The sequence below is a fragment of the Ixodes scapularis genome, unplaced genomic scaffold (assembly GCF_016920785.2).
Source record: "Ixodes scapularis isolate PalLabHiFi unplaced genomic scaffold, ASM1692078v2 PGA_scaffold12__126_contigs__length_90152505, whole genome shotgun sequence".
NCBI lineage: Eukaryota > Metazoa > Arthropoda > Arachnida > Ixodida > Ixodidae > Ixodes > Ixodes scapularis.
Window position 1 is genome coordinate 29,396,370 of NW_024609838.1, and position 27,237 is coordinate 29,423,606.

At 44.8% G+C, this 27,237-nt stretch overlaps 3 protein-coding genes across 3 annotated transcripts in view; 2 read left to right on the top strand and 1 right to left on the bottom strand.

Annotated features, from left to right (window-relative positions):
• The window catches only part of LOC8026444 (exosome RNA helicase MTR4), a 38,133-nt gene extending 22,234 nt beyond the window's left edge, over positions 1–15,899 (top strand). The window contains exons 15-26 of the mRNA XM_042289497.1: positions 910–1,060; positions 2,711–2,883; positions 4,021–4,095; positions 7,057–7,185; positions 7,487–7,597; positions 7,962–8,054; positions 9,470–9,565; positions 11,090–11,253; positions 11,972–12,134; positions 14,680–14,842; positions 15,615–15,719; positions 15,776–15,899. Coding sequence (XP_042145431.1) covers positions 910–1,060; positions 2,711–2,883; positions 4,021–4,095; positions 7,057–7,185; positions 7,487–7,597; positions 7,962–8,054; positions 9,470–9,565; positions 11,090–11,253; positions 11,972–12,134; positions 14,680–14,842; positions 15,615–15,719; positions 15,776–15,828 — 1,476 coding nt within the window. The 3' untranslated portion in view covers positions 15,829–15,899. The remainder of the gene's footprint in view (positions 1–909; positions 1,061–2,710; positions 2,884–4,020; positions 4,096–7,056; positions 7,186–7,486; positions 7,598–7,961; positions 8,055–9,469; positions 9,566–11,089; positions 11,254–11,971; positions 12,135–14,679; positions 14,843–15,614; positions 15,720–15,775) is intronic.
• Positions 15,850–19,341, bottom strand: LOC8026436 (adrenodoxin-like protein 1, mitochondrial). The gene is made up of 6 exons (XM_029971961.3): positions 19,115–19,341; positions 18,976–19,030; positions 18,796–18,902; positions 18,067–18,154; positions 17,930–17,982; positions 15,850–16,039 (listed from the first exon to the last, which is right to left on the bottom strand). The coding sequence occupies exons 1-6, from the start codon at positions 19,251–19,253 to the stop codon at positions 15,936–15,938; spliced, it is 546 nt and encodes a 181-aa protein (XP_029827821.1). The 5' UTR covers positions 19,254–19,341; the 3' UTR covers positions 15,850–15,935.
• Positions 19,342–19,516: 175 nt separating this feature from the next.
• Positions 19,517–27,237, top strand: part of LOC8026437 (VWFA and cache domain-containing protein 1) — a 69,236-nt gene continuing 61,515 nt past the window's right edge. Inside the window, exons 1-2 of the mRNA XM_029971958.4 lie at positions 19,517–20,134; positions 21,549–21,611. Coding sequence (XP_029827818.3) covers positions 19,787–20,134; positions 21,549–21,611 — 411 coding nt within the window. The 5' untranslated portion in view covers positions 19,517–19,786. The remainder of the gene's footprint in view (positions 20,135–21,548; positions 21,612–27,237) is intronic.

The following is a 27,237-nucleotide window of genomic DNA, read 5'->3' on the forward strand; positions in this document are numbered from 1 at the left end:
AAGCATTCCTGCGGGCCATTGGAGCATTTTATTGGGCAACACTGGAAACGAGAGCAAAGCTAGAATTATTTTTTCCCCCTTTTTGTTGTTTCTGTCAAATCAAACACCCTTAACAATGTTTTTTTGTGTTGTTTTTTTCACAGAAGAAAAGGTTGAAGTGCATACTGAATCATAAAATACATTTGTTTCTTAGTTGTAACTTTTGACTGTACACGTTTGCAAGTCCGGTCTCAGAGCGCCGCCATCTTCCTCAGTGGGGTGCGCTCTTGGGCACGGCCATAATCCGATTACGACGCCTTAGCAAGGCTTCGTAATTGGATTACAGCGCGTCCAAGCGCACCCCAGCCAAGCAAGATGGCAGCGCCTTGAAGCCAGACTTGCAAACATGTATAGGGAAGCTATGGAGGTTGTTGAAAAAAATGAGTTAGAAAGGAATTCTAGTGTATTTGTACCCCGTGAACCCGAATGCCCAAATCATTTGCTGCACATGTATTGGTAAACGCGAAAGACGGTCATTGTACGTGACGTCACCGACGAATCTTTTGGCTGCCCAAGTCTAGGAAGGTGGGGCTTCAGCACTATTTTGAAATTGCTCTTAGGGCTCTTCGGCGCGTTGCATTGAAACATAATTGTGATATATGTTATTCTAAAGGCCAAATGAACGCAATTCAAGTGTTTTATTCAGAAATGCAGAAGTGCCTCATCTTCCCTTTAAATCAAGTCTTCATCCCCCCCCCCCAAGAAAATGCACCACCAAGTTGCATTTTTGTGCTAAATTACAGTGGCAGACCTTGTGAAATTGGTTTTCGAGATTTATTTCGAGGGATTTCGATCCATTGGTTCCCTTGCTGTTCAAACCGTTTCCGTCGGGCACGCGCCGACTATCCGGCGGTCCACCCTTGCACGCAGGGCCTCCCCGACCCCATCAACAGCGCGTTCCACCTGACGTACAACATGGTGCTGAACCTGATGCGCGTGGAGGAGGTGAACCCGGAGTACATCCTGGAGCGCTCCTTCTTCCAGTTCCAGAACAACTCCTCCATCCCCGTGCTGTACAAGAGTGAGTGGCACCCTCGTCCCTCTTACTGACTCCCTTTGAAACCACCAGGGGTTTTTGCCGAAGGATCTTGCTCGAGTTTATTCGCAGTGACTTCGAAAATGTCCCTTCGTCTTCGTTTGACCTCGGTCTCGTGTCATAGATGGTGGATCTGTATGAATGTTACGTGCATAGACATTGACACCTCCCAAAAAAAGAAATCAAAATTTTGGGGGGGGGGGGGGGGTACCTTTTTTGTTTATTATTTCTAGGGCCTCCACCAGAATTTCGCTTACCTCGGCTTTTCTTGATGACGCCGTTATTGTGAGATTAAGATGATGTCATACATTTAAAAATAATGTTATCGTAAGACTGGATGCTGCACGCTTTGCGCTGCACGCTCTAGCGAGGCTACATCCTTTACTTGGGCAGGAAAGCGAAAGAGCTGGCCCCCATAAGTGCTATGCATTTTTGGTCGTGCTGGCAAGGACTGGTCAGAACAGAATGTGTGATGGGATTTCCAAGGAAGGAGGGAAAGGTGGCTGAAGGGCACCTCCTACTGAAGATTCAGTCTCATTTCTGACACACGCCGTGAGGTGGCGCAGCGTGGCAGGAAAGGCCGTGAAGCGCGCAAGTCTTCGTGTGCCGAACCGATTGGTTTGCTTTTGCGTGCTCCGACTGCCGACCCTGGATAGCTCAGTGGGCAAAGCACTTGACTCGCAATCTTGGGGTGGCGAGTTCAAATCCCTCCAGGAAACTGAAGTCTGCTTATATGGTTCCCTATGAGTGTAATGCTTTGCGGAAGTTTTATCAAACAGATGAAGTCCCTATACAATACTATGAATTGAGAAAGGCAAAGTGAAAAACACTGAAGGTAAAAAGAAATTACGGAAAACAAAAATTTAATTATCATGTTCCTTCACTGCTAAATATTTTTTAACGAACATGCTGACTTTTCTCAGTCATTTCATAAATATAAGAATGAAAAGAAAAAAAACACACAATTTCACAACGAAATAGGTTTTGGGAAGCAAACTTTTTTGAACTTTTGCAATGTCAAAGATTTTTACACTAAACATATGCGAAATGCTGTAAACCTACATCAAGATTATAATTTTCTGTTCTTTTTTTTTTTTTTCATTTTTCTGTGTCAGCTTTTCTGAACAGATTTTTTTGTGCCTCATAATGAGGCCAGCGTTGTTTTTTTGCGTCCCTATGATGAGTCAAGTTTAAGAAATTATTTCTTGAACACCACATTATTTTCAATGATTGTGGAATTAATATTTTGTCTCCCATGTTGTATAAGGATGTAAAAATGCGACAATAACTTTTTGTTAAGCATATTTTATCAATTTTTCTTTTAGACGAGCCTGTGTATATTACGCATGATTATGCCATGTGGTCTTGTTTTGTTTCTCCTCTGTGTGTGTATTTTTTTATATGATTGTCTACTTGCTCTATACTAGGGGAGGGTAGAGGCCTAAGCACGCAGAAATGCCTTTTGTTTCTACCTCCCTACCGGGCCTGACCCGTAAAAATTTAATTTTACAATAAAAAGAAAAAGAGAACTTTATGAAAGTCGGCTGATAAAGCACATTCTCCGTTACAAGAGCAGCAAAGGCTCATTTCAGACTGACCGTGTCGCACTCTGCACCCATTCTTTGCAACGATCAGAGCTGCAGGACCTGCAGACGAAGCTGGACGCCTTCAGGATCCCCAACGAGTCGGAGGTGGCGGCCTACTACAAGATCCGGCAGCAGTTGGCGTCGCTCTCCAAAGAGCTGCAGGCCTTCCTTTCCAAACCCCAGTACTGCGTGCCCTACCTTCAGGCTGGCCGGATGATCCACGTGAGTCGAGGTCGCCGCCATGCTCCGTTTCACCCTGCGGCGGGCTGCAGCCGACTCCGCGAGTCATGCTAGCCAATCCGGCGGTGTTGCGAGCGTATCGCACGCCTCCACGCCACAGTTCACTGTAAGGTGATGCAGCACTGTGGGAACCACGTGCGGCACTGCGAAAGCCCCGGGCAGGAAAGGGAAGACCGTTCGACCAAGCGTGATGTTGGTGCTTCGTCATATTTTGCTCCGAAAGGGCATCGGAGGGCATCACAGCTCGCCCCTTAGGTAAACTGTAGTAATGTTTGTAGATAGGTGAGTCGGTACGGTACACAGCACTGTGTCTGTGTATTCCTTCTACCTGTCCCCGTGTCCTTTTTGCGTCGTTTTGTGTGTCTCACTTAGGTGAGGGCCTTGAGCGAGCGCTTTGCACCACGGTGCGTAGTAGTATTATTGACGACGCACTTCAGGCTCTAAAAGGATACAGAAAAAAGTCGACTACCGCTTATTCATAACGGTGTCACGCCACATATGTCACAAATGCGACATTCGGGGCTTGCTGCGGAGGGCCATTTGGGAATCGGCGGCCAAGCGTGTTGGCGCGTCACAGATCGAAGCAGGCGGAGCGAAAGCTCGCACTGCAGAACCCAGGAATCCTGGGTTCAATCTTCACCCCTGCCCATCTCAATCTAGATGAGCATTGTACCAGTGGGGGTTGTGCATCACTACTATGTGGTGCACGTTATAGACCCCAGGCTAGCGGTGGTACTGCACTCGCTACATTTCTTGTCTACAGTGTAAACCAGTGTCGCCGCGCCTCAAAGGCTGACCGACAGCTGCCTAAACGCGGACACCGGATTTGTTTTAATTTCTTTTCTTTTTCCTTGTGGAGATTCATTAATTTTGACATAGTTACCCGTGGCTACTGGGAGAGGGGGAATCCCTTCTCTCCAACTACAATTGCTGCATTGTCTTCAGAATGCCACATATTTTTTTCATGTGGCACTCGAGTATTTTGCGAATGACTTGCATGTTCCTGGCATTGCATTTTGCACGGCTGTTTCGAGCCTCCAGGGTACGCTCAACAGGTCGGCAGTAAACCGAGCGATTGCGCGGTATAATATATTGAACTCCCTTTCCCCGTCCATGCAGATAAAGAACGACACGCACGACTTTGGCTGGGGTATCGTCATCTCGTACACCAAGAAGAAAATTGTCGCAGTGAGGGTAAGTTGTGCACCTGCCCGTCTTTTGGGCCGCGGGTGGAAGTTTTACACGTTTGTAAGGCAGAACGGTTTTACGGGCTGGTTTCAAACTCTAGAACATCACGAAAAGTTGTTTTGAAAACATAATACATGATCATGGGATGTTACGGTGTCTTATCGTGATGCCTTCTGATGTCCCTTCACACGTCGGTGTCAGTGACCTGATGTCGCGTGATGTGGTCACGTGGTTGGTGTCACGGGACCTCATAGCACCGCTGACGTCGCATGATCATCGTCACGTGACATACGACTGCCACGCGGTTCATCTCACTGTGGGTCATGCGACTCAGACAAGTCCCTCAGTCTGCATTCTCCGTAATTCTGACCTTATAAGTAGGATCTAAGCGATTATAATTATTTTCTAATACAGTCGAACCTCGATATAACGAACTTCAATGTAACGAAATCCTCGATTTAACGAAGTATTTTATTTTTCATAATTTCTTGCCCATAGACCCCATGTATTTTTAGTCCCTATATAACGAAGTCTAATTTGCTGCTATTTCAATATAACGAAGCGCCATTGCCATAGAAGGCAATAAATAAATCAACTCTAAAAAACAACTTCGCAAAAAAATTGTGGTTAAAAAAAAAAAAATTATTCGCAAACGCGAGCGCTTGATAGGTTACTTCACGGGGACAGGCCTTCCAACGTTCCTAGGCTGCCCGAGGATGCGGCGCCGGTAGCGCCGGCGAGGCATGCGGCAAAGCGGATTCCGCGAGGCTGGCCAGAAAATGCCGAGCAAAAAGTTAACACGGCATAACAGCATCACCACTGACATTCACTGATCATCATAGTGCACTGTACCGCGGGTAGCGCGGGAGCCAACTTCAGCGGAGGAGCGACGTGATCGCGCGACCGCACGGGCAGTGCCATCTAGGAGAAGACCGAAAAGACCGATTATCGTCTTGCGAGCGTGATGTAAAGCAAAGACGCAAGCACACTGTGCGCGCAAGGGGGCAAGTAAACTGTGCGGTCAAGAGTGCTGTGTAGGTTGGAAACATTGGCACCGCCTAAACTAAACAGCTTTATTTTTCAACTCGGCGGTTCACTTACGTGCTTGCTGCCATAGGGAAAGTTCTTTCTTTGGATGAGAAAGCAAACGTTTTGGACGCCATCCTGAAGAAACTGCCGAGATCACGAGCACTCGGGAAGTGCTCGACGCAATGGACGTACAGTCGCCGACCGATTTTTCGGACTCCGATTTTTCGGACTTGTTCGATATTTCGGACCTAAAGGCGGAACCATGACTTACCCCATAGAAATAGTGCTTATTTACGACCAATGTTTCGGACAGCTTGAAGTCCGAAAGTTCGATTATTCGGACAAAATCGGACAAAATCGGCGCGAGCGATCAGCGGAAAACATCATCGAGAAGCGGCCATTTTGAATTTTGTGTTGGCTGCAAATGGATTGGCTTGGTTTGGCAGCGCTACTTGAGTACTCCTGAGTCCTACCGCTAGGTGACACTATGCTAGCCCTTTTTTTCCATTTAGCTGCACGTCATCATCATCATCATTATTATCATTTTGCTTTGCTTTTCCGTTGCTTCGCGTCGCCAATCGCCATTTTGCGCTCGTGGATTTGCGCTTCTTAACTTGTTTGGTCAGCGCTGGCTTGGACGTCATGGCCCGATCTGTTGTTCTGCCGCCGCGATGTGTCGTTAAAAAGCGCAGAAAGTACTCGACCATAACGCTAGAAAAGAAGGCAGCGATTGTCAAGCTAACAGAAAGTTGCCGAACGCAAACGGAGGTGTAACTGAGACAAGGCACTGTTTACGGCTTTTTAAAGCCCATTTGGAAGTAATAAAGGCAAGTTTTTTAATGTGCTGATTTTTCGGACTGCTCTATTATTCGGACGTTTTTTCGGTCCCTGCGAAGTCCGATAAATCGGTCGGCGACTGTACTGAGGAGGTATGTACACGGCGTCGCATGGGCAGCAGGATGCCGTGCAAGCGCTCTGGGCGCTCGAACGCCGTATGACGCCGCTGCTACTGTCGGACAAGGCGCAAGCAAAACTCGCGGACTACTTCGCCCCTAAATAAATGTCATTTTCGGTGAGTGTTCATACCCGTAAAATGTTTCGGAATTTTTTTTTGCATGCTAAAGCCAAATTTCGATTTAGCGAAATTTCAATGTAACGAAGTAAATTGCGAATTTTACCGACTTCGTTACATCGAGGTTCAACTGTAGCACATTTCATTGTGTCCTCAAAGGGGAAGGGGGGGGGGGGGGGGGGGGGGGGTGGAGGAGGAGGCTGACAGAATTTCAAAACTTAAGAAAGACAAGAAAAGTAAGCACAAATCATGCAAGCTTGGGAAGGAAAGACAAAGGAAAAGGAGGATTAAAAATGAGGGAACCAGAAACGGGCGCCTACGTTGTGAGCATCCACTCTTTTTCGGGCGAGTTTGTTGCCACCATTTCAGTAGTGCTGCACAAGCCGTCAGTTGTACGGAAAACACATTTGTACCTGACATTCACCGTAGTAGTTACAAAAAACAGTTCATGAAACAAGCTGATAAAATTATTCACTGAAACTTGCTAATGATTTGGGTTGTCAGATTGTTTGAAAGGAAGTGTTTCGGTAAAACCTTTAGGTGTCATAATTTGACCTCCGAGGATCGACGGCCAGGTCTGTTAGCACACCGCTGCTCAAGCACGTTCCCCCTCCCCCTGCCCGTTTCGATCTGGATGAGCATCGTACCGGCGTGCATTCGTGTGATGCACGCCGGTGCATGATGCTCGTTAAAGACCGCAGGATAACACTGGTTAAACTTCTCATCTATTGTGTAGACACCAGACGCCTATTGGGGCCGTCTAACTTCTCGCTGTCTAAACATACACACAACACAGTCGCTTTTCAATCTGATCTAAAGCTGGTGCTGAATGCTAGCCCATGTCGGTCCACATTCCATCTACGCAGGGAGAGCAGTCTGCAAGAGAGCCCTCAGTCATTGTGGAAGTGCTGATGCTGGTCTCCAGGGACAGTGCCCAGACCAAGGTCACCTCCAAGGTCCTTCCTCCTCCCCCGGGGGAGAAAGGGGAGATGCAGGTATACAACATCCCTTGCCCTCAGACTCAATCATTCGCATCTCTGGACTCGCCCCCGCCATGCATTGACCACAACTTGATAAGCAATACATCCTTCCCTCTTGAAACGACCCTATAATGTCTTCAAAAGAAATTTAAACGGTCATGCAGCCCTTAGATACTGCATTCCACGTATCGTAGAACTTTGGAGATAACAGTCGCCACTAAGTTGGTTTTTTTTTTTTTTTTTTTTTTTTTTGCCTGCGCATGTGTTTGTGCAGAGCGCGTAATGTTTTACATGGTGGCGTGTTGCCTCCTTCCAGGTTGTGCCCATGCCCATTGACAACATCAACCAGATCAGCAGCGTGCGACTTTACTACAACCAGGACCTGAAGTCGCCCGACAACCGTAATGCCGTGCTCAAGTCACTCCAGGCAAGGAGGGTTGGCGAAATGACTGTGCCAACATTTCAAACTCCCCGAAACCTTCTTTTTTCTTTTGTTTTTGTCTAGTATGCTTTACCATGTGAAGTGGACTAACGAAAGTAGTTTCTACGGCTCAACAGTAGATTTTCCGCAACAGACAAAAATATGCTAGAATTCAGTTTTAATTGCCTTTTTTCTTCTTTTCAAGGTTTTTTTTTAGGAGACTGTACTGCAGTTTATCGGAAGAATTGTAGCTCCAACGAACATTTGATTCTCATGTCTTTTCAGTCCACAGATGCTCCCGCAGAATCGAGGTGTCGGAAGTGGTAGGAATAAACACTTTTTGGTTCTGTCTTTTCCTTGCTGCCACCAGGAGGTCTACGAACGCTTCCCCAAGGGCGTCCCTCTCGTCGACCCTTTCGAGGACCTGGGCATCAAGGACAGCGGCATGAAGGAAGTGGTCAAGGTACCGGCCTTCCCACTTCGTCTCGGTGTGCGCAGTGACCATGATCATAGGCTGGGCATTTTCGTGCGACAATAATCCATAGTATTGTCACGGTTGCCGACAAAGTAAGGGCGACGGGGCGTTTCTTCCGTGCATTATGCATTTCAGGAGTGTCACGCGAGCACTTGGAACGCTCATCTTCGGCAGCACGCAATGGTCAGCTCATGACAACAAAGTGGATGGAGTTGTGTCGGTGCAAAGGGCCTATTCTCTTTCGGGGAAAGGTTTCATCCGTTAGAACCGCGGTGTGTGCACTCAAGTTTCTTTCTTTAAATTCTGCGAAGCATTTTTTTTTTTTTTCTTGCTGCCCTTTTTGCACTTCCCCACAGTGATGCACTGTCGAGATTTTTTTTTGTCGCCGACAGCATTTTGCGTCGCGGTCTCGTGCCCCTGTCTTGAGCAGTGCCGTGCACCTCTGTCGAGTGCGGGCCGTCGGCTTTTTGTTCATATTTTTCACGCCCACTGCTCATGCTCGGGTCGTCCGTAAGGTGACCCTGCCAAAAACTTGGGCATAGGCATGAAAAGTGTAGTGTCCTTGTCTTTGCACCAAGCTGCTTGTCAATCTTGGTAATTTAACACAATCAGTCATATGCTGGCTTGTTTCTGACCACCAGAAGTAAGTGGAGAATGTCCTTTTTTTATCTATGTAAACTGGAGAGTTTGCTGCGAATTGGAAGAAATGACTTTGTAAGTGACAGGTTTGTTGGTGGCCTTTTTTTGGTAGAGTTTGAATCGACAAGGTCCAGTATCCAGATGTATGAACTTGGCCCGTTGTTCCAGAACAGTATTTTTTGCTACCTCCACTTGCAACAAATTTTGCCGTGATGCAGGTGTTGACCTTTCCTAAAGTATGCTTCCCTCTCTTTCCTCTCTGTGGCTAATCAACTTGACAAAATATTTCACATTTTACCGATATCTTGGTGCCATACATTGCACGAGATTGTTAGCACATACACGACATCAGCAATTTTTCACCATTTCTTTTTTAAAAGGGTATTGTCGGGCATCAAGTTTAACCGCTTAGGTTAGTGCTCCAGATGAGCACTTTGCAGCAGACTAGTTTCAATGACATCCCTTTGATTCTAGAAGAAAAAAAAAATGGTGATCGCTTGTTCATGCTAACACTGTCACAGTGTATATGGTGGTTGAGCTGGACACGGATCTATGCACACTAAAGGAAATCTCGACTGTCTTTCACTCTGTGCAATGCTAAGGTGACAGTGGTTTGCTAAGCAATTTATAGGAGTGGCAGTACTGTGTGTAATAATGTGCTGGCTTGTAATTTATGTTCTTGACTTTGTTTGTTTGGTTTAGGCGTCTTCCTCCAATGGTTCTTTGTTGGTTTCTTTAGATGCACAGTGGTTGTTTTTCTGCAGAAAATCGAGGCCTTCGAGAGCCGGATGTACGCCCACCCTCTCCACTCGAGTCCGGAACTCAAGCGGCTCTACTCGCACTATGAAGAAAAGATGATGGTGAGCTGTTCTCAACATTGGCTAGCCAGGGGGGAAGCTTATAAAGCTTCAGCCCCCCCCCCCCCCCCCCCCCCCCCTCCCACCCACCGCCATTACCACCCCAAAATCCAGCAGACCCTAAAACATACACATGCATCTTGACCCCCCTTCCCCCCCCTCCACACCCCAGGTCATGAACATCCCAGCCACCTCAACCACCTCCCCCCTCCAAAAAAAAGAAAAAATTCCTGGCTACGCTACTGGTTGTCAAGTGCAGCCAAGAAAACTTTTCCAAAACGTCCTTGTTATAGCGGGAGTATTTTATAAATGCAGGCATTTGTGCGTGACAGGCCTTGCTCAAAGCTCGAAGTTTGTTGCTTCCTTCATACATGTTTGTTATAACAGAAGTTTTGGTATAACAGAAGTTTGGTATAACAGAAATTTGGTATAACAGGAGTTTGTTATAACAAAAGTCTGGTATAACATAAGTTTATTACAACAGAAGTTTGCTATAGCAGGCATTTGTTATAACAGAAGTTTGTTATGACAGGAGTTTGTCATAATGTAAATTTGTTACAAAAGGTTGTTGTAAATGGGCTGTTCTGTAGAGAAAATCTTCCCCAACTCTGGTGCAGACTTGAACTGTTAAGACTTTGGAAGGTATCCAAGATACAGAGGTGTTCACAATTGGATATGTAGCATTCCGGTGCTTTGCAAACCTTTTCTATTTCGGGAGATGTCCGACTTGAAATAGTATAGCTGTGTACTACTGGCTTAAAGAAACAAAATTCAGATATCGACCATTTTAAATGGTGATCACATCTGGAGCTTTTATAAACTTTTTACACAAATATGTTCTGTGACATGCTTTGGGGAAATAAAATCATATCTTTTTTTATATAGGTAAGTTTTTGTTTTTTGCTATATAGCTGACTCTGCTTACCTTTAATCAGATTTGCTGAGGCTGATTGTCAATTAAATATTGTTATCCAATTAGTCGCCATCATTTAAGCAACTGATAAATTTATTGTTCGAGTTCACTTACTGAAACATATAATACCAGCAAAAAGCTATGCAATTCGTTTTCGGCTACTTTTTGTTGAGGCATAGATAGAATTGTGCAGTCTAACTGCCTCATCTAATTCTCCGCAATGCCCACAAAATTCTAACAAGGAAAATGTTTTTTACGAAATTATTTAAGCCTTAGAAATCATTCTGGATGGCAGCTGCATCAAATGCTGAAGTGGTTTGCTGTAAAAGACAATGCTCCCTCTATAAATAAAGAAATGTGCAAGAAATAATAAAGGCATTTTTGCTCTTTCTTCTCGACCTTCCTACCTCGGGGAAACAGCCAGGCACCTTGTTAAAAATGAATGGATTGCAGTCTAGGTTGATGGAAGGGTTAATCAGTTTTCCAGTGTTAGGATTTCCAAGTCACCACCCTGCATTTGTTTGAGCCTCTAGGTGATGTATTGCATATCGAGTACCAGCTTTTCTTGAGCATGAACGGGCTTGAACTAAGTCTGCTCCGTGTGCTGCGTGCAGGTGGTGAAGGAGATGAAGGAGGTAAAGATGGAGCTGAAGAAGGCCAAGTCTCTTCTTCAAATGGACGAGCTCAAGTGCAGGAAGCGAGTGCTGCGCCGGCTCGGCTACTGCACTGCCGCAGACGTCATGGAGATCAAGGGGAAAGTGGCTTGCGAGATCAGCAGGTATGCCGTCCCTGAATGTTGGATCGGCGACTTCCTACTTTTGAATTTGAAATACAGGTGCTAATTTTGGAAGATTAGAACGTTGGAGGCTAGGTTATGGTGCCGGTATGAGGGTATGTTAACACGTTGCAGCTTGGCAGCATGTGGAGTAGAAGCTTGCGCGGTGGACACGGACATTGTGACATTGATTCATATCAAAACTTGCGCTTACTCATAGAAACTCATACTCACTCATGCAGAAACTGTGCTCACTCGTACACTAGAAACATGTGCTCACTCGTATGCAAACTCGAGCTCACTCATATACAAACTCATACTCACACATAAAAAGCCATATTCACTCATGTAAGAGTCTTGAATCATTCGTATAGAAACTCGTACTCGCTCGTAGGAAGTCATAATCACTCATAGAAACTCATGCTCATTCATATACAAACTTGACCTCACTCATGTAAAAGCTGATAGGAAAGCCATACTGATATGGAAACTTGTGCTCATTCATGTACTTGAAACTTGTGCATAAATAGAAACTCATACTCATGCGTGTAGGAACTCATACTCGCTTATATAGAAACCCATGCTCATTCACATCAAAACTTCTGCTCGTTCCTACCAAGACTCACGATAGATCCTGTCGGAACTCATGGTGGCTTCAACGTAAACAAGCATGCTGGGGCATGTGTGTTTGCGTGTGCTGAGGTTTTCTCGCATCGCCCAGTGCCGACGAGCTGCTGGTGACGGAGATGATCTTCAACAACATGTTCAACGACCTGGACGTGCACCAGGCGACGGCACTCCTCGGCTGCCTCGTCTTCCAGGAGAAGTCCAACGAGATGCCAAACCTGACCGAGGAGCTCTCCGGTCCACTCCGACAGATGCAGGTAACTATGCATTGTTCCTTTTTTACGTGAAATGTTCTTTCATTAGTAGCTCCATATTTCACGAAGCCGGATTAGGGGTGGGACACTACCCAGAAAAAATATTCTGCAAAAAAAGTTGATTTTGAAAAATGTCATATTTACATCCATCAGCACCTGGAGAGTATTTCCAGAGAGTTTCATTAGTTTACACCACATAGTTAATTTTTTATAAGTTATTTTCGGTTTTTTGAAGCTAAAGAAAAGGTAAGGTTGAAACACTTTGAACACATTTTTCTCCGTTCCACATTTTGGCATAAATTTCATTTTAGGAAAACTATTGTTTCTTAATGGGACAAGAGGAAAGACTTGCTTATTGTTTTTCCTAAGTGGAATTTTATGGGCAGTGCAACTATGGAATTGTTTTTTGACTTTGTGGATGTCTTTTATAAAAGATGTTAAGATTTTGTGCTTGACATAAAAGGCAAAAAAATTTATTTGATTTTTCACTGCAATGTTAGCATGAAGTAAATTCCTTTTTTGGAAATTTTCTTTTCACAGCTGCACACTCTAGGCATTCTGCTGCAGATCTAGAGTAGAAAAATGTTTGGTGTTACATTAGTTCTCCAACGATAGTTTTCCTAAACAAAGTCGGTGTGTTCCTGATAAAAATGACTACAAGTTATTTTACAACTCATGTACACTGATGAAACTTTGCACTGCATTCTGCCTTGCAACTTCCAGTATATACTCTAAATTTCATTCATATTAAGCCATAGGTTAAAAAGTTAACCCTATTGGGTAGTGTCACCCTTAAGTGACGCCGTGGCCTGTGACGTCACGACTTCAGTTTCCCCACTAGATTTAGCGGGAAAATCGATGCCACATGACCTCAGCACCAATTCAGTTTGATTGCTAAATTTAACGGGGAAAATGATGTCACATGACTTCACGCCACATAACCTGTACACAAATTCAGTTTCCTCGCTTGGAGAAATTGATGTCATGTGACATGATGCCATGTTACCTATCCTCATTCAGTTTGCCCACTAGATTTAATGGCGAAATTGACGTCACGTGACCTGAATGCGAATTCGGTTTCCCGGCTAAATTTAGCAGGTAAAATGATGTCACGTTACCAATACACCAATTCAGCTTCCCTGCCACATTTAGCGGGGGATTTACATTGCGTGACACCAATTGCATATCAGTGCTACCAGGAGGTGCTGCTGCTCCCAGTAGACAAATTCAGATAGCAAGTTCTGTCACGGATACGTGAAACTGTGTACACATAGTGCGTATTAAACTATCTGACGAAGAGCGCCGTGAATGTAGGCATTTGACGTCTGGAAACTCGGATTATCACTAAACATTTGTGATGTTACATTTCACGTATGCAACAAAATTGCCTAGCAATTTGCCTTACTGTCTTTTTTCTAAGTTTGCATGGGTTATGATATAAAATTTTTTCAAACTTTTCAGTCTTGAGATACTTTGATCTCTCTTGATTGATAGCGAAGACTGAAAATTTCTCAGTTTCGGCATTAATACAATAAAGCAGTGCAGAAGTCTAGAGACCTTGTGAAGGACAATGCACATAGTGTCTGGCTTGTTATGCGACTACAGTTGGCTTAGATCTGGCAAGATAGCACTTAAACTGGGGAAACGGGTTCTTAGGGGTGGGGACGGTTGGGGAAGTGTAGGAGTTTGAAGAACCAATGGGGGTACTTTGGGGAAACCCTTGGTTCCTGGGAACTGAGTTGGAGAACCCTCGATACAAATGATAGCGAGGCAATAAACCGATTTCACTCGGACGAATAAAAGTATGCGCGTATGCTGGTTTGTTAACCATCTGCTTCTAACCTTTCAGAGGAATAAAGCAAATGGGCTGCCCAATGTAAGGGGCTACAATTTCGTTGGTTCTTTGATTATACGAGGACTATTGTAATCGATACCCTTGGATCTTAGACGACAATTTTTAATGGCGGAAAAAGAGGTGTGTGCACATTTCCGCACAGCCTTGCTTTGTTTGGTAACGTAAGATGGTGTTAAATACTAGAAAGAACAAAACATGAAGGAGGGACAAAACAAAACATCATTCGGCATTAATGCAATAAAGCAGTGCAGAAGTCTAGAACTTTGTAAGGACAGTGCACATAGTGTCTGGCTTGTTATGCGGCTATGGTTGGTTGGTAAGCACTGTAAATAGGCGCTGTTGTTATGCGGAGGCAGTCTTGAAAGTGATTATGCACCGTACGCCCCTAAGCTGACAGTACAGTGGAAGCTACGTACTCAGACCAATCGTAAGTCTCCTTTCAGCATGTGATCATGCTTCCCTCCATACCACGCATGGAGAAGACGGGTCAGGTGATGAAAGGAGGCGGATGATTGGTCTGACTAGTGTGTATTTCCCACTACCCCATCAGCTTGACAGCGCAGCAACTTCCGGAAAAAGAATGGCGGGAAAGATGTCGTTGAACATTGTGGCACGTCGGAACACCAACATTCTTGACACACGAGACGCTCACGTCTTGCCTCGTCTTGAACTTGTTCGGACCGTTCTCTCCAGGACATGGCACGACGCATAGCCAGGGTGACCAAGGACGCCAAGCTGTGTGTGGACGAGGACCGCTACATCGAGTCGTTCAAGCCCCACCTCATGGACGTCATCTACTCCTGGAGCAAAGGGGCATCGTTCGCGCAGGTCTGCAAGATGACGGACGTCTTCGAAGGTGAGTGCCGTGCCGCCCGCATCCCCCGTCAGAATCTTGTCGGCAAAGACTACCGATGCGTCGTGCGGATATTGGTGGATCTTGTTAGAAGTGGGTTCTACCATACTATATACTACGACTATGGGGGGTTACTACATTTGAAGAACGATGTGTTTTTGCACATTGTATAGCCACTAACACAAAGAGAACGGCAGGGAGGCCTTTTGGTTGTCGTACCCCAGTGAGAGCTTCCCACATTTGATCATTTTTGGGCGTCTCGGGAGTGTCAAGCGTACGCGCTCGGCCAACACACGGCAAAAGACGACGACCGCATGAAAAAAGCTGGGCGTCCAAAAGAGACGCCACTCTCATCCCGACAGTAAACAATTGAGCACGTGACTGCTTTTTGTATGTCTGTACACTGCTGCGTCACTTCGTCACGTGCTCCCAAAGTAAGACAGCGTCGTTTCGTATCAAACCTTGGTGCACAAGAAACTTGGCGGTACCCCGAATAATGCTCATCGGGCATTTCGGAAGTTGGAATCAAAGTCATATTTGTGTTACGGAGGTCTGGACGGCAGCGAGCTTAGTTTGTCTTAAAATGGCATCCGACGTCCCACTCTTAAACGAGTCGCGTGTTCGTAGAGACGAGGAGAATGTAAATTTTACCTCGTACCGTGCAACTCTGTTTAGGGGTCCGATGGCTTTGATCGGTTTACTCTTGATCTTGCGGCAGCTTTTTGTCCGGGTGCCCCCAACACTGTTAATTGAAAGTTGAATTGATAATTTCCAGGCAGTATCATTAGGTGCATGAGAAGACTAGAAGAGCTGCTGAGGCAGCTGGTGCAAGCTGCCAAGTGCATCGGGAACACCGAACTCGAGAACAAGTTCTCAGAAGGTAAGCATATCCGTGTTAGGACGCCCCAAAGACTGAGGCGCCCTTTGTACTTGCAGCCGTCAAGCTCATGAAGAGGGACATCGTCTTCGCGGCAAGCTTGTATTTATGAGGACGAGAGGAGAGATACGCATCCGCTGTTAATAAATCTTTTATCGCTGCTCTGTACATCACCACCGAAAACTGGCCTCATTGCGTGTGCGAATTGAGGCCGTTTGTTCAGTGCGGCTGGGGAACATGGCCGTCTACGTAGAAGTTGCGCGTTGCCAGGGGAAGGGTCACTTCCAGGCCTTCCATGTCCTTGGTAAGAATGATCTGGCAACCTGAAACACAACAATCGTGTTGACAATGTCAGAAAAAAAAAAAAAAAAAGACTGAGAAAAGTGTACAGTACGGAGGCCAAGATTGTAAGCCCATATAAACGTGTTCCGTATGTTTTGTAGTTTTAACCACCAGGGGGCAGCATTGGCTACTTTCAAAGCAGCTGCTGAGCTACTTCGAAGTAATTATAAAAATAGTCCTTCATTGCAACATAATCAATTAGATGTATGAACTATTTACACGTCAGGGGAGTATCTCAAATTACAATTTATGTCCATTCTCTAGTTTTAACGCCCCGCCACTGCCGTGGTGGAGAGCAACGTGACAATGCAATCGCTCTCAACGGTGTGTCAAAAGCCCGGTCTGAAATTGGTTCTGTAGGCGTGATGTTGGTCGGTCATCACAGGGCATAGAGCGCACGCATAGAAAGCAAAGAGCTACGTGTGATTAGTTGTGACGCAAGAGCTGCACCAAATCCTGCCATGAACGGAAGTCTGCTTCATCTTGCACCACAGTGCTATTTTTGCTAACAATTGTGCCACGCCTCTGACAAAATAGGCAAAAGAAAAAAAATCATTGCTGGTTGACTAATATTTAGAGAAGTAGGAGGAGAGGAAGGTGGTACAAATATGTATTTCACGGTGTGTCTACCCAGCGTATAGTTTGTTTTTTTCTTGGGTCGGAACACAGTCGAAGGCTCGAACACGTACAACCTAAACGCATACTAAAAGCGCAAGTCACGGGACATTAGCTGCACATGATTTGTTTAGTCGATGAAAGACCACGCACAGGTCGATGGACGAATGCCATGATGTTGCCCTTTAACGCTGGTTGGTCCCATTAGCTCATAGCGGCGTCTGCGCTTCAAAATAGGTGAAACAAAGCACTGAGATCGCTTGTCAATCGTGCTAGTTGGTTGATGTGCTGGCTGATTGATTGCCGACATCGTCAAAATTTGTACACAATGTCGGCGATGTGAGGAGCTGAAAGTTGCAAAAAAGCATCGCCAAATTGTGGGATGTCTGCTCCACACATGGCACCGGAACGGTGGTTCTAGCACAGCGCACAAAGTGAATGTGCTGTCGAGCAAGATTAGCCCATTGCATATTCACTTCGTGGAGTTCAGCCTTTATACTAGGGGTCTCAAATCCACCCCAGTATAGAGGCCAGATAACCCACCCCCCAATGCCAGGGGCCATCGTAGAGCAAAATAAAACAAACAATTTTAGTGCGAAAAAAAAAAAAAAAGATAACAAACCAGCAATGGCAAAGCAGTTGAGTCTCTCTGTAACATCCCAGAGAAGAGGACTTGAGCTCTGACTTTTGTAAGACTGTCCTTTTGTCAAAAACATATTCAGCATCAAACATATATATTTTTTTTAACCTTGGGGCCCCTATTTGGTGTGATATAAATATTTAAAATGACCCTGCACCACATCAGCATGTTGGCATTTTTCAATGTAACAAAACGGAAAGCACACTGCCCTTGCCCCATCGCTCAATCCACTCGGTATTAAATCAAACTCAATGTGTCAAGAAAAAAAAAAAAAATCCTCATACAACAAGTTTCGCTTTTTTTAAGAAAATAAAATACTCGTATTTCAATAATATTTTCTGATGGCTAGAGGCCCAAGTTTTTAGCTTCACCTTTGACAGGTGCTTCTGGTGAGTGGGAGTTGGTGAAGTCAACGTGTGTTATAAGGACAGAGCTGTTTTCAGCAGAAATTAATTGATGACGAGACCATTATGGTGCATGCTGCAGGAACGCTCGAGATATAGAAACGGGGACTAGCAGGCATGGGATGTTGCGGGCCGCGTGTTTGCGACCCCTGCTTCATACTAAACTCTACAGGCTAGTTTCATGAGATGTCTAAATGTTTCTCGCTTCTCACCTAGTCTCGAGTTCTCCTTAAGGAAGGGTGCCAGATCCAAAAGGTCCTCTTCTCTGGAGGAGAAGACAAAAGAATGGTACCGAACTTCCCATCTTGCCTGGAGCAAACAAGGAGTGCTGCAGCCGACATCAACTCACTTCTCATCGGCTTCGGGTAGCTTGTCCAGGTAGTCGTCCTTCACGTAAACGTGACATGTTGTGCACGCAAGAGATGCTTCACAGGCACCTGGATGTACGAAGTACAGGTAGGCTCAAAGAAAATGCTCTGAAGACCGATTCACATCACACGATTTTGCTAGATTTTACAGTAGCTCCCACTGCCCGTTTTGGCCACATGGATGTCGTCACAACTGCAAAATGGCAAGTAAAATCGCATCATGTGAATCAGGCTTTTCACATCAACTCGTTTAAAAACATCACGCAATATATTTACTGGGACTTTGGACTGTGTGTAATCGTTGCGCTAAGTTCCAAAGGGTGGAAAAAACATTGCCTGTATTTTAGTTTATTTCAGTGCAATTATTTCAAGGAGGGTGCTTGATAGGTATGCTGCGATTTTATTGATACATCGCCAACATAATCTAGTATATGTTCGTAACGCAACTTCATGATGCGCCAAAATCTACTTGGCAGGATGGCGATTTCATGAAACAATGTGCAGCCTCGTAAATTAATACCGACACGTACAACGTAGCACTTGCGAGACGCGCCAATATTATAAATATGAATTTAGTATTGCCTCGAATCGCAATTTCGAACCAACCGCGTCAACACAAAACTATCACATTGATCATTTCGTATGTGCGCGAAGACGCATTAGGATTGAAAAAGCATTGGGCACTGCCTCTGTTGCACGCGTGCGCTTACCTTCCATCTCGACGCCGTACCGATGGGCCAAGTACAGAAGGTTGTCGCCTATTTTTCCACGTACTGGAACCCTGGTACCGTCCTTTTTAATGTATGTGATATTTACTCTGGAATTGAGACAAACCCCTCGAAGTTGACAAATTTGAACACTCCGTGCTGGGCAACACGACCTCGACTCACACTTGGTCCTCTGACTCTGGGTCCTTCCACTCGTTGCGCTCCTCGTTTAACAAACCTGGGAGAGGCAGCGGTGAGTCCGTAAGTTGTGAATGCAATGAACTATGCAACCGCGAACGCAAAGATTGCGAAACAAGCTTACGGCTGCTGCGACATAGCGTCCTTCGGGAATTGTGCGTGCTTCCGCTGCATCTGTGATTGGCCGACGACAGTTTGTTCAGTGCGATTATAAGTCTCGATAGTTTCGTGGGAAAACAAAGAATCGGTCTCCCCGCGAACATGGTTACTTTTGAGCCTTCATAACGTTCGAGGTCTTCGACGACCTCGACCGAACGAAGTTAGTCTGTGGGCTGCGCCATCTTGGTTTTGGGCCGCAGAGAATATTTTTTAGAAAATTTCTTAAAATGTTTAAATGAAGCATATTTTATTTATTGAACCTTGATATTTTATTATATGATATATTAATTTGTTTAAGTACTAATATAGGCTGATTTTCTTGTTTTGTAAAATGACGAATCGGAAAGCAGACAGCCATTCGCTGCACGCTAATGACAGGCGGCCGAAGGCGGCGTTGGCGGCGTTAGCCATGCGTGTTGTGTTTCTGTGGTGGAGCTCTCCTGTGTTGTAGCGTCCTCGTAGTCGCGACGCGGTCTGCGATGTGCCTGCTTCCCGTGCTGCGAGTGAAACTCTCCGAGCGCCCGACAATGTGATCCCCCCTCACTGGATCCCAACTACGACGGTGAATACCATGTCGCTACTCCAGCAAGATCACCGCTGCTGTGTTTGTTGACCTCCGAGTTAGCAAAAAAAGAAAATGGCCGCTCGCTTCGGCAGTAGTGCCAAATTTCGGGCCATCCGTGCCGCCCTGTGGACTTTCCTGACGTTCTTGTGCGGATCCGCGGCGTTCGCAGGCGAGGCTAAGGCCTCGATGAAACTCTTCGGGAACATCAGCAAGTTTGCGAACCGTTCGGGCGTGCACGAGTTTCTCAAGAGCAACTTGTTCCTCACGCCGTTCGCGAAAGAAATCAACGGCGCCGACGGTTCATCGTCGAATCGCCAGGATACCGTTGGGGACAGTATTTATCTGCGAGTTGAGGCTCGATCTCTAGGTTCCCATCTACGCAAGATCAGCAACGAAGAGCTCGGGGTCACAGCCATGCAGGTAAGTTCCGTTTCTTTTTTACGCCGTGTCCACAACTTCAGTCGGGTCGCGCGCATGATCTGACCACGTTCCCCGTTCCGGCTCAAACTTCGGTTCATGTAGGACACCACGTATGACTGAGTCCTTCTTTTATATAACGGCGAACGAATTTTGTGGAGTGTGTCCTTTTAAAAGCGTAATCTATGGCAGAAGCGCAGCGTGGATGCAGCGTCTTTCATCCGCGACGCTTGCCTGACTAATGACCTCGCTTGATTTCCTGAATGGAGACGCCGGAGCGCTCGATGTTTTGTCTTTGGCTGATCGCTCCGATCGTTTTCTCGTCATCACACTCGCTTAACTGTTTTTCTTCTTTTACGTGCGTGTTTTGTTCTGTTAAGTTACACTTTCCCCCCTTTAAATTTCTTTTTTTTTTTTTAATAGTAATTAGGAAGGGCTTGCATGTTCGTGTTAACGTGAGTTGAGTCAGTTCAGTTCATGTGAGGCGGTGCGGGTTTTGTTTGTAATGCGGTGCGTGGTGTTTATAACGACAAATCTTTATTTTACGGTTTTCTGTGTGCTTTTTTTTTTTTTTTTTTCCCATTTAGAGGTCCAATTCGTTGGTTGTGACGCGGGCTCTGCCGAGCGTGCAGCGTTTTTATCTGAGAACATGCTCGAGTGTTGTGTCCATTGTGCCACTTGGTCGCTCTCGATCTTGTTCGGACTTGCTTCAGAGCAGAAACACCGATAAGGAAAAATAAAAAGAAAAAAGGAAGAATTGGGAATTGTACAAAATGTAACCCCTCCCCCTTTTTTTTTTTTTTTTTTTTTTTTACTTTTTGATTTTTCCTTAAGATGGGTGGATACAGTTTTTTTGCAGCGACATTGTAATTCACCCTTACGTGAAATAGTTTCTGACGTAGAGAATCCATTTGGTGTGTCTTAAATTAAAACACAAACTCAGCTTTATTTTTCCTCGAAAAAAATTTTTTTGTCAGCAATGCTCCTAACTTTTTTCTCCCCTACCCCGTTCCTGTTGTTTCAATAAACGTTTTCTCTCTCTCTCTCTCAGCAATGCATGCGTGTTCGTTTCGCAGATACGCTGTTATTCTCGACTACCTGAAGACATTTTAACGTAGGAGGACGTCTGTAAAAAATATTTTGAACTCTAAATATATATATATATATATGTGTATAGACCGAACTCTATTCGTGCTCGTTTCACAGAAGCTATGCAGCTGGATGGTAGCGGATTCGTGTAGATCATTACTATTTCTCGGTATATCCATTGGAAGTTGTACGCCCGATGCGACTGCTGAGAAGAAATCTTCAGACGCGAGCGCGTCACAACATCTATGCAAACCTAAGTGTGCGCTCGTTTATCTACTTGTTATTAACTTTTTTTCTTCCTTTTTTTTTTTTTTTTTTTTTTTTATAGGGCATCTACGACAAGTTGCCATTTACGATGTCCGTGTTCGACGCTTCCAAACATTTGGACGAGGTAAGCGTCTTTTTCGTTTGGAATTTATTGCGCGTACGCGCACACACACACAAAAAAACACGTTCCTTTTTCATTCTGTTTGAACTTCCGACATCCTTTTTTTATACGTTTTCATGGAATGACTTCATGCTAGGAATCGTCGCTCTAAAAAAAAATTATTATGTTTGTTTTACAGTTAAAGGGTAGTGGTCTAAAAAAAATATTTAATTGATAGGCACTCGGCGATACAGAAGAATAAAAGGACAATCCACGCTACATGAACATCCATGTGGCAGTGCATTTTTTTGCAAAATTGTGTTTGCAAAAATTTTAGTTGGGTTGTGAGATTATTCCACATTTTTTTACATTCCGTCGCTGTTAAAGATGCTTTTCATTGTGTAATAAGGCAGGTTCCCAAGTCGGCGCTTGCAGTTTAGTGTCCTTTCCTTAAATTCTTCACTTTGGGAGCTTGTTCCAGAAGCAAGCTTCAGCGTTTGGATCATAAGAAAAAGCTGTCTACGCAAAGCTTTATGGGCACTATGAAGTACAAAGTATTACATGATAATATAATAGGATCGTTCATAATCAAGATAAAGAACCAAAAGCAATTGCTCTCTTGTGTTGTATAAAATCAAGTTAACCGTTGAAGTATGGTCTTATTAATTGGAGTGGCAAATTTCAGTTAGCTCCTCAGGTGGCATATTGAGCTAGTATGTAAATTACATTCATAGGCCGCAGTTATCGAGGAACGGAGCAAAATGGCAGCTACGCACATGTAAGTTTTGCCAACTCTCGGTGAAAGGCGTCTTGCAATACTGATGCCACGCATATTTCGAGCTCTCAAAACTTTATAGCAGCGTGTAGTAAGCATTATGAAAATTAACCTGACCGTGGGACGCAACTCTAATCTGAGTAGGTGGACAAGTACGAGAGGAAGGAAGCTGATAAAGAAGTGTCACTTTGTCTCAAGCTCAGGTACTGGGTGTATTGAATACAACAGGCTGGTATATCTTTCCACGATATACTTACAGTTCTTGTTGCAAGTTGTATCCCCTTCTAAGGTTCATTTGCGTCATAATTAATACACGCCAAGGGCTTCTGCTGTTAATGGCTGAAGCATGGTACTTTGCTTTGTGGCATCTGTGTTGGCCTTCCCTTTCAATTGCATCCCATTTCTAGTTTTAAAGGGATACTTCAACGAAATTTGAAATATACCAGCCGTGCTCAAAAATAGGCTGAATATGATCCACGATATCCGTAAATAACGATCGCACATTTGTATGTTGAGCCTGGTGGCTGTATTTTTCGTTATGAACGGCCCACTCTGGCAAGCGCTTGGAGAACAGCCAGCGGAGAGCATGTGACATCCAACGCAATAATGACGTAGTTCGTCTCGGGACGAGCAAAGCTACGGCGAGGCTGACGTCGAGAGGATGGCCTAGTCGTTCGAGCCACCGAAGCGGCTGCTTTTGTACGAATTTTGAGTGACCGGTTAATATTCTATAATCTTGTAGGGGGACAATAGCGACTTCTGGGACACACAAAAGGGATTCTCGGGAAGTGGGGTGTTCCTCCTTCCCCTCTTCTCTTGTCGTGGCCGGAGGCGAGACAGTTACCGTCACTACCTCTCAAGGTTCCTAGACTGGCATTACAAACAAGGCGTTAGCGACATCCACCAGGTGCTCTTTGCTAATCGCTAAATTCGTTTTTAAATATCTTTTCTTTACTTTTTTAACAGGATAGTGGTGTGTTCGGTGTGATACTGCTCCCTCGAACACATATAGGCCAAAAATTGAGCGCCGAAATTTCGTTGTAGTATCCCTTTAGTGCAAGTACACTTCCAGTTGATGTCCTGAGCAGAGCTGTAAAGTTTGCTAACTGCAACTTCGTCGCATTTTTGGGTTAGTTACAGTTCTCAACATTATACAGAAAAGTACAGAAATTCACATTGATCTAGTCTCACTGTTATGTGTATGATGTGCGTTTCTTCTTTTTTGTATGTTTGCTACATTTCTGCTCATATGACTGCAACTCAATTACCTTGTATGAGTAGCTTTTATAGGTCTGATCGTTATATGCAACTAAGTTCAACCAATCCATTTTTTTTTTTTTAAGAACATTTTATTTAGGTTAGGGTACTGAAAACCTAAGACGCGTCTGCCACGGAACGAGACGCAGCCCGTTCAAAAACGTGCAGCGACCGGCTTTTTTCATCGTCCACCAGAGGTGGTAGAAAAGGCGGCAAGAGGCATTTCGCCGTCGGAAGACAGCGGAGACCGGCGGGCGCGCAAACCCTGGTTGTTAGGGGGTAAGGGAGGGATAGATGGCTTTGGAAAGGCACGCCTTGGGAGAGGGAAAAGTGGTATGGTGGGGCAGGGAGGGAGCTTTTGGAAGGTGCTCTGCTTGGCTGTGCGCGCTGGAAGGCTGGAACCCTATAATTTGGGGAGAGTGGGGTGCCATTCGCGAAGCCCAACTCGCCTGCTACTCTAAAGAAGACGTGCTGTGCGTTTTAGTATTTTTTATTTTATTTTTCTCTTTCTTTCTTGTTGCGACCAGTTTCCATTCTTATGTAGTGAAGTGAGTTGGGAGGGGGCGGTTTCGAAGTCGGAGTTTTAGGAACGGTCCGGAAATTTTTAGGCAACTAATTTCTATTTTTTTTTTCCCGAGCAAAGTTTTAATTGCGCAGACGATAAGGGGAGAAGCGAGTAAGTGGTCGTCCTACCAGGCTAGATCAGTGTCCGAGATATCTAATCAGATCGTTTTATATGTCGGATGTGGATATTATTACTCTCGGAAGGACCGAAGATCGTGTGAAGTTACAATTTTTTTTTTTCTATAATGAATAAGTGACTCTGTGGAACTTTTTTTTTTTTTTTTCGTGTAATGGGCGCCGTTTGGTTTTCCATCTAGTTGTCCGCGAACTTGGAATAGAGGGGCGGCCTAACATGTCTCCACCCGGCTGAAAACGCATTGGCATTGTGACGTTGTATCGGTTTTCATTGTTGTTGTTTTTCTTATGCAGCCTAAAAAGCAATGAAAGTACTACCAATACTCGAAAAAAGAACCGTCATAAAAGACGAAATGCGCGCGAAGATGGGTGCTAAATTATGTTGGTACTGCGTAACGGCGACCTCCGGGGATGGCGACGACGGGAAGCAAGGCTGAGGAAGAAGGTACAGTGCGATCCGCTTTATAACGGTATTGAGAGTACCCGAAAATTAAGTCACAACCGATTATCGTTGTATCTGGACTAGAAACTGAGCGTTGAATGAACCTTTTTAGTCTTGAAACTCAATAAATTGATAATTATTTATTTGTGATTACTGTTGACCCGTGACCGGATCGTTGCAGGAGTGATGGTAACAAAACCATGCAAAATACCCAACATATGACGAAATATACATTCTTCAATCAGGCACAAAACTCAATAACAGTTACAGCGCAGCAATAACAACACAAGGAAAAACAGCAATGTGCATACTGCTGAGAAATACGTTAACGTAAACTTGGAATTTAAGAAAAAAAAATCACAGTTGCCAAAATAGCAATGCATCAAATCATAAATAAAAATACTAATAATTTAACAAACAAGGCATCAGCACCAACTCAATGCTACGATCGAAACAACAGTTCGGCGTACAAAGATGTTAAGACTCCGTCGACAGGTTGAGCAAATTATTAATAAAACGATCAACACCATCACAGTCAACTATGCTGTGTGGAAGGAGGCGGAAGCATGCGGTTCAGAGAAGCTCGTTTTAGCGAACGCCGTTTTACCGACCCCAGTTTTTCGAATCCCTTTATAGAGAAACCCAGCATTGAAAGCATGAGTACTTGTCATTCTTCGCCCTTTTTACCCCATAGTTGGGCGGTGTGGCCTTTCCTGTGTGTTCTAGATTGGCAGGGGATAAGAACTTAAAAATGGTTGATGTTGAGTAAGTTATTTTTTTAGCATAAAAATAAACTTTATACTTGCATTTTTCCGCCGGCTAGAGAAAAGTGGCAGATCGACATCATCCAGCATACTTTGACGGAGTCGGTTCTCTTAGCTAATATGAACCTCGCAGCCATTTTTCTATTTTATCAATTTTGTATTGTCTAGAAGGGTCCCACACAATTGAAGCATATTCCAAGGTCGGCCTTATTAGAGTTTTATACGCAAGGAGTTTTGTTGTACAACGGTTGTAAGTGAATTGCACTGTATACGCATGCGGTGAAGCTGACTGGGAAGAGATCCATTTTGTGGCGTGCGCTCGCATATACTACTACGAAGGCTCTACTTTGAGAGGGAAGGGAGCGGCAGTTTTATTGAGCCTCGACGTATCACATGTAGCATAACAGACACATTTATACTGTGAGAAAAACGTGGCCCCGCAAAGGGGCGAAGACTCTTCCTTGAATTATATACCACCATGGACATCAACATGCTCGAAGCGAAGCACGCGCTACGGTCCTGTAACCCTTAAAACGATGTGCTGGGTCTTAAATAAAGTGAAAAAGTGATTTGCTTGTTTGTTTTGCTGCGTCAGCGTGGCCTTCGCTTGTAAAAGGGCGCTGGAGGCCACGAAAATTTGGAAGCGGGCCGTGACGTCATGAAGTAGACCTTGATTGTTCGCGTTTACGGCATCGCGGAGCTAGCGTTTTATGGCATAATGACGGCCGATTTTTGGCCCCCCGTATTTCATAGTCGAAGGCTCTCCCGAAAGCGCTCATTGCTTGTTATTTTCACGCCATGACCGGAATAATTAGTCGTGGAACGATGCGCGTTTTTAATCGCCTCTTTAATGACGCTATTAGGTTACCCCTTTCAAAAATAATAGGAGGCGGGCGCGTGATCAGTAGGGATGTCGCGAACATTTGTCGAACCTGAGATTCGACTGGTGCGGCGAACCATCGAACTTTTGGTAAAGTTCGACCAAGAATGGGTGGATCGATGGCATTGCGGGAATTCCCTTTGTATCTGGAGCTAGCTAGCGCCACCTGGCCTCAAATCATTTATATCCCTCCCCTTTAAATTTTGCTCTAAATTCTGTCTTTAGTTAAATCGTCCACCCCACCAATTGTGTGTATTGTCACGTTTCTGTTGACCTTTTCCATTAGTCTTCAAGAATGGATGGTGTTCGCTTAACCCTTTGTATTGGGTGGTAGCTTGCGCAACCTAGCCTAGAAGCATTTACACCCCTCCTTCCCTCTTAAATCTTGCTCTATATTTTGGCTGGCCCTACCAAAGCGTAACCGTCAAGAGAATTTGAATAAACGTTCGTTCCACTCTGAATTCCTTGTCTCGCTAAATCGTCTACTTGGCCAATTGTGTGTGTTATCAAAAATAACCCTGTCTTTTTTTATTGTAAATAATTTTTCCAACGTTCTTCCACCCTCGAAAGCAAAACCTAGCGCTTCCACCAAATCCGTTACCCCTTCAGACAGGGTAGAGCGAAGCCCCGTGCATTTCGAAAAATCACATGTTCTGGCATCTCACCCTCACTATGGCATACGGCACTTAATCTATCTGTATGTCTCTCAAACTTTAGCCCTGTACGTCTGTCTTTATTTACCTTAACTGCTTTTGCCTCAAACAAAGCTTCCCCGTAAATGATCGAACACCTGTTCCTTATGTCCTGTTTTCTGTGACTTTTTTACAGTGTTG

Coding starts and splice junctions, on each gene's coding strand:
- LOC8026436 (XM_029971961.3), bottom strand. CDS start 19,253: ATGTTCGCGGGGAGACCGATTCTTTGTTTTCCCACGAAACTATCGAGA. Junction 18,903..18,975: donor CCAGAGTCAGAGGACCAAGT/GTGAGTCGAGGT, acceptor TCTCAATTCCAG/AGTAAATATCACATACATTA. Junction 17,983..18,066: donor CTACCCGAAGCCGATGAGAA/GTGAGTTGATGT, acceptor CTTCTCCTCCAG/AGAAGAGGACCTTTTGGATC.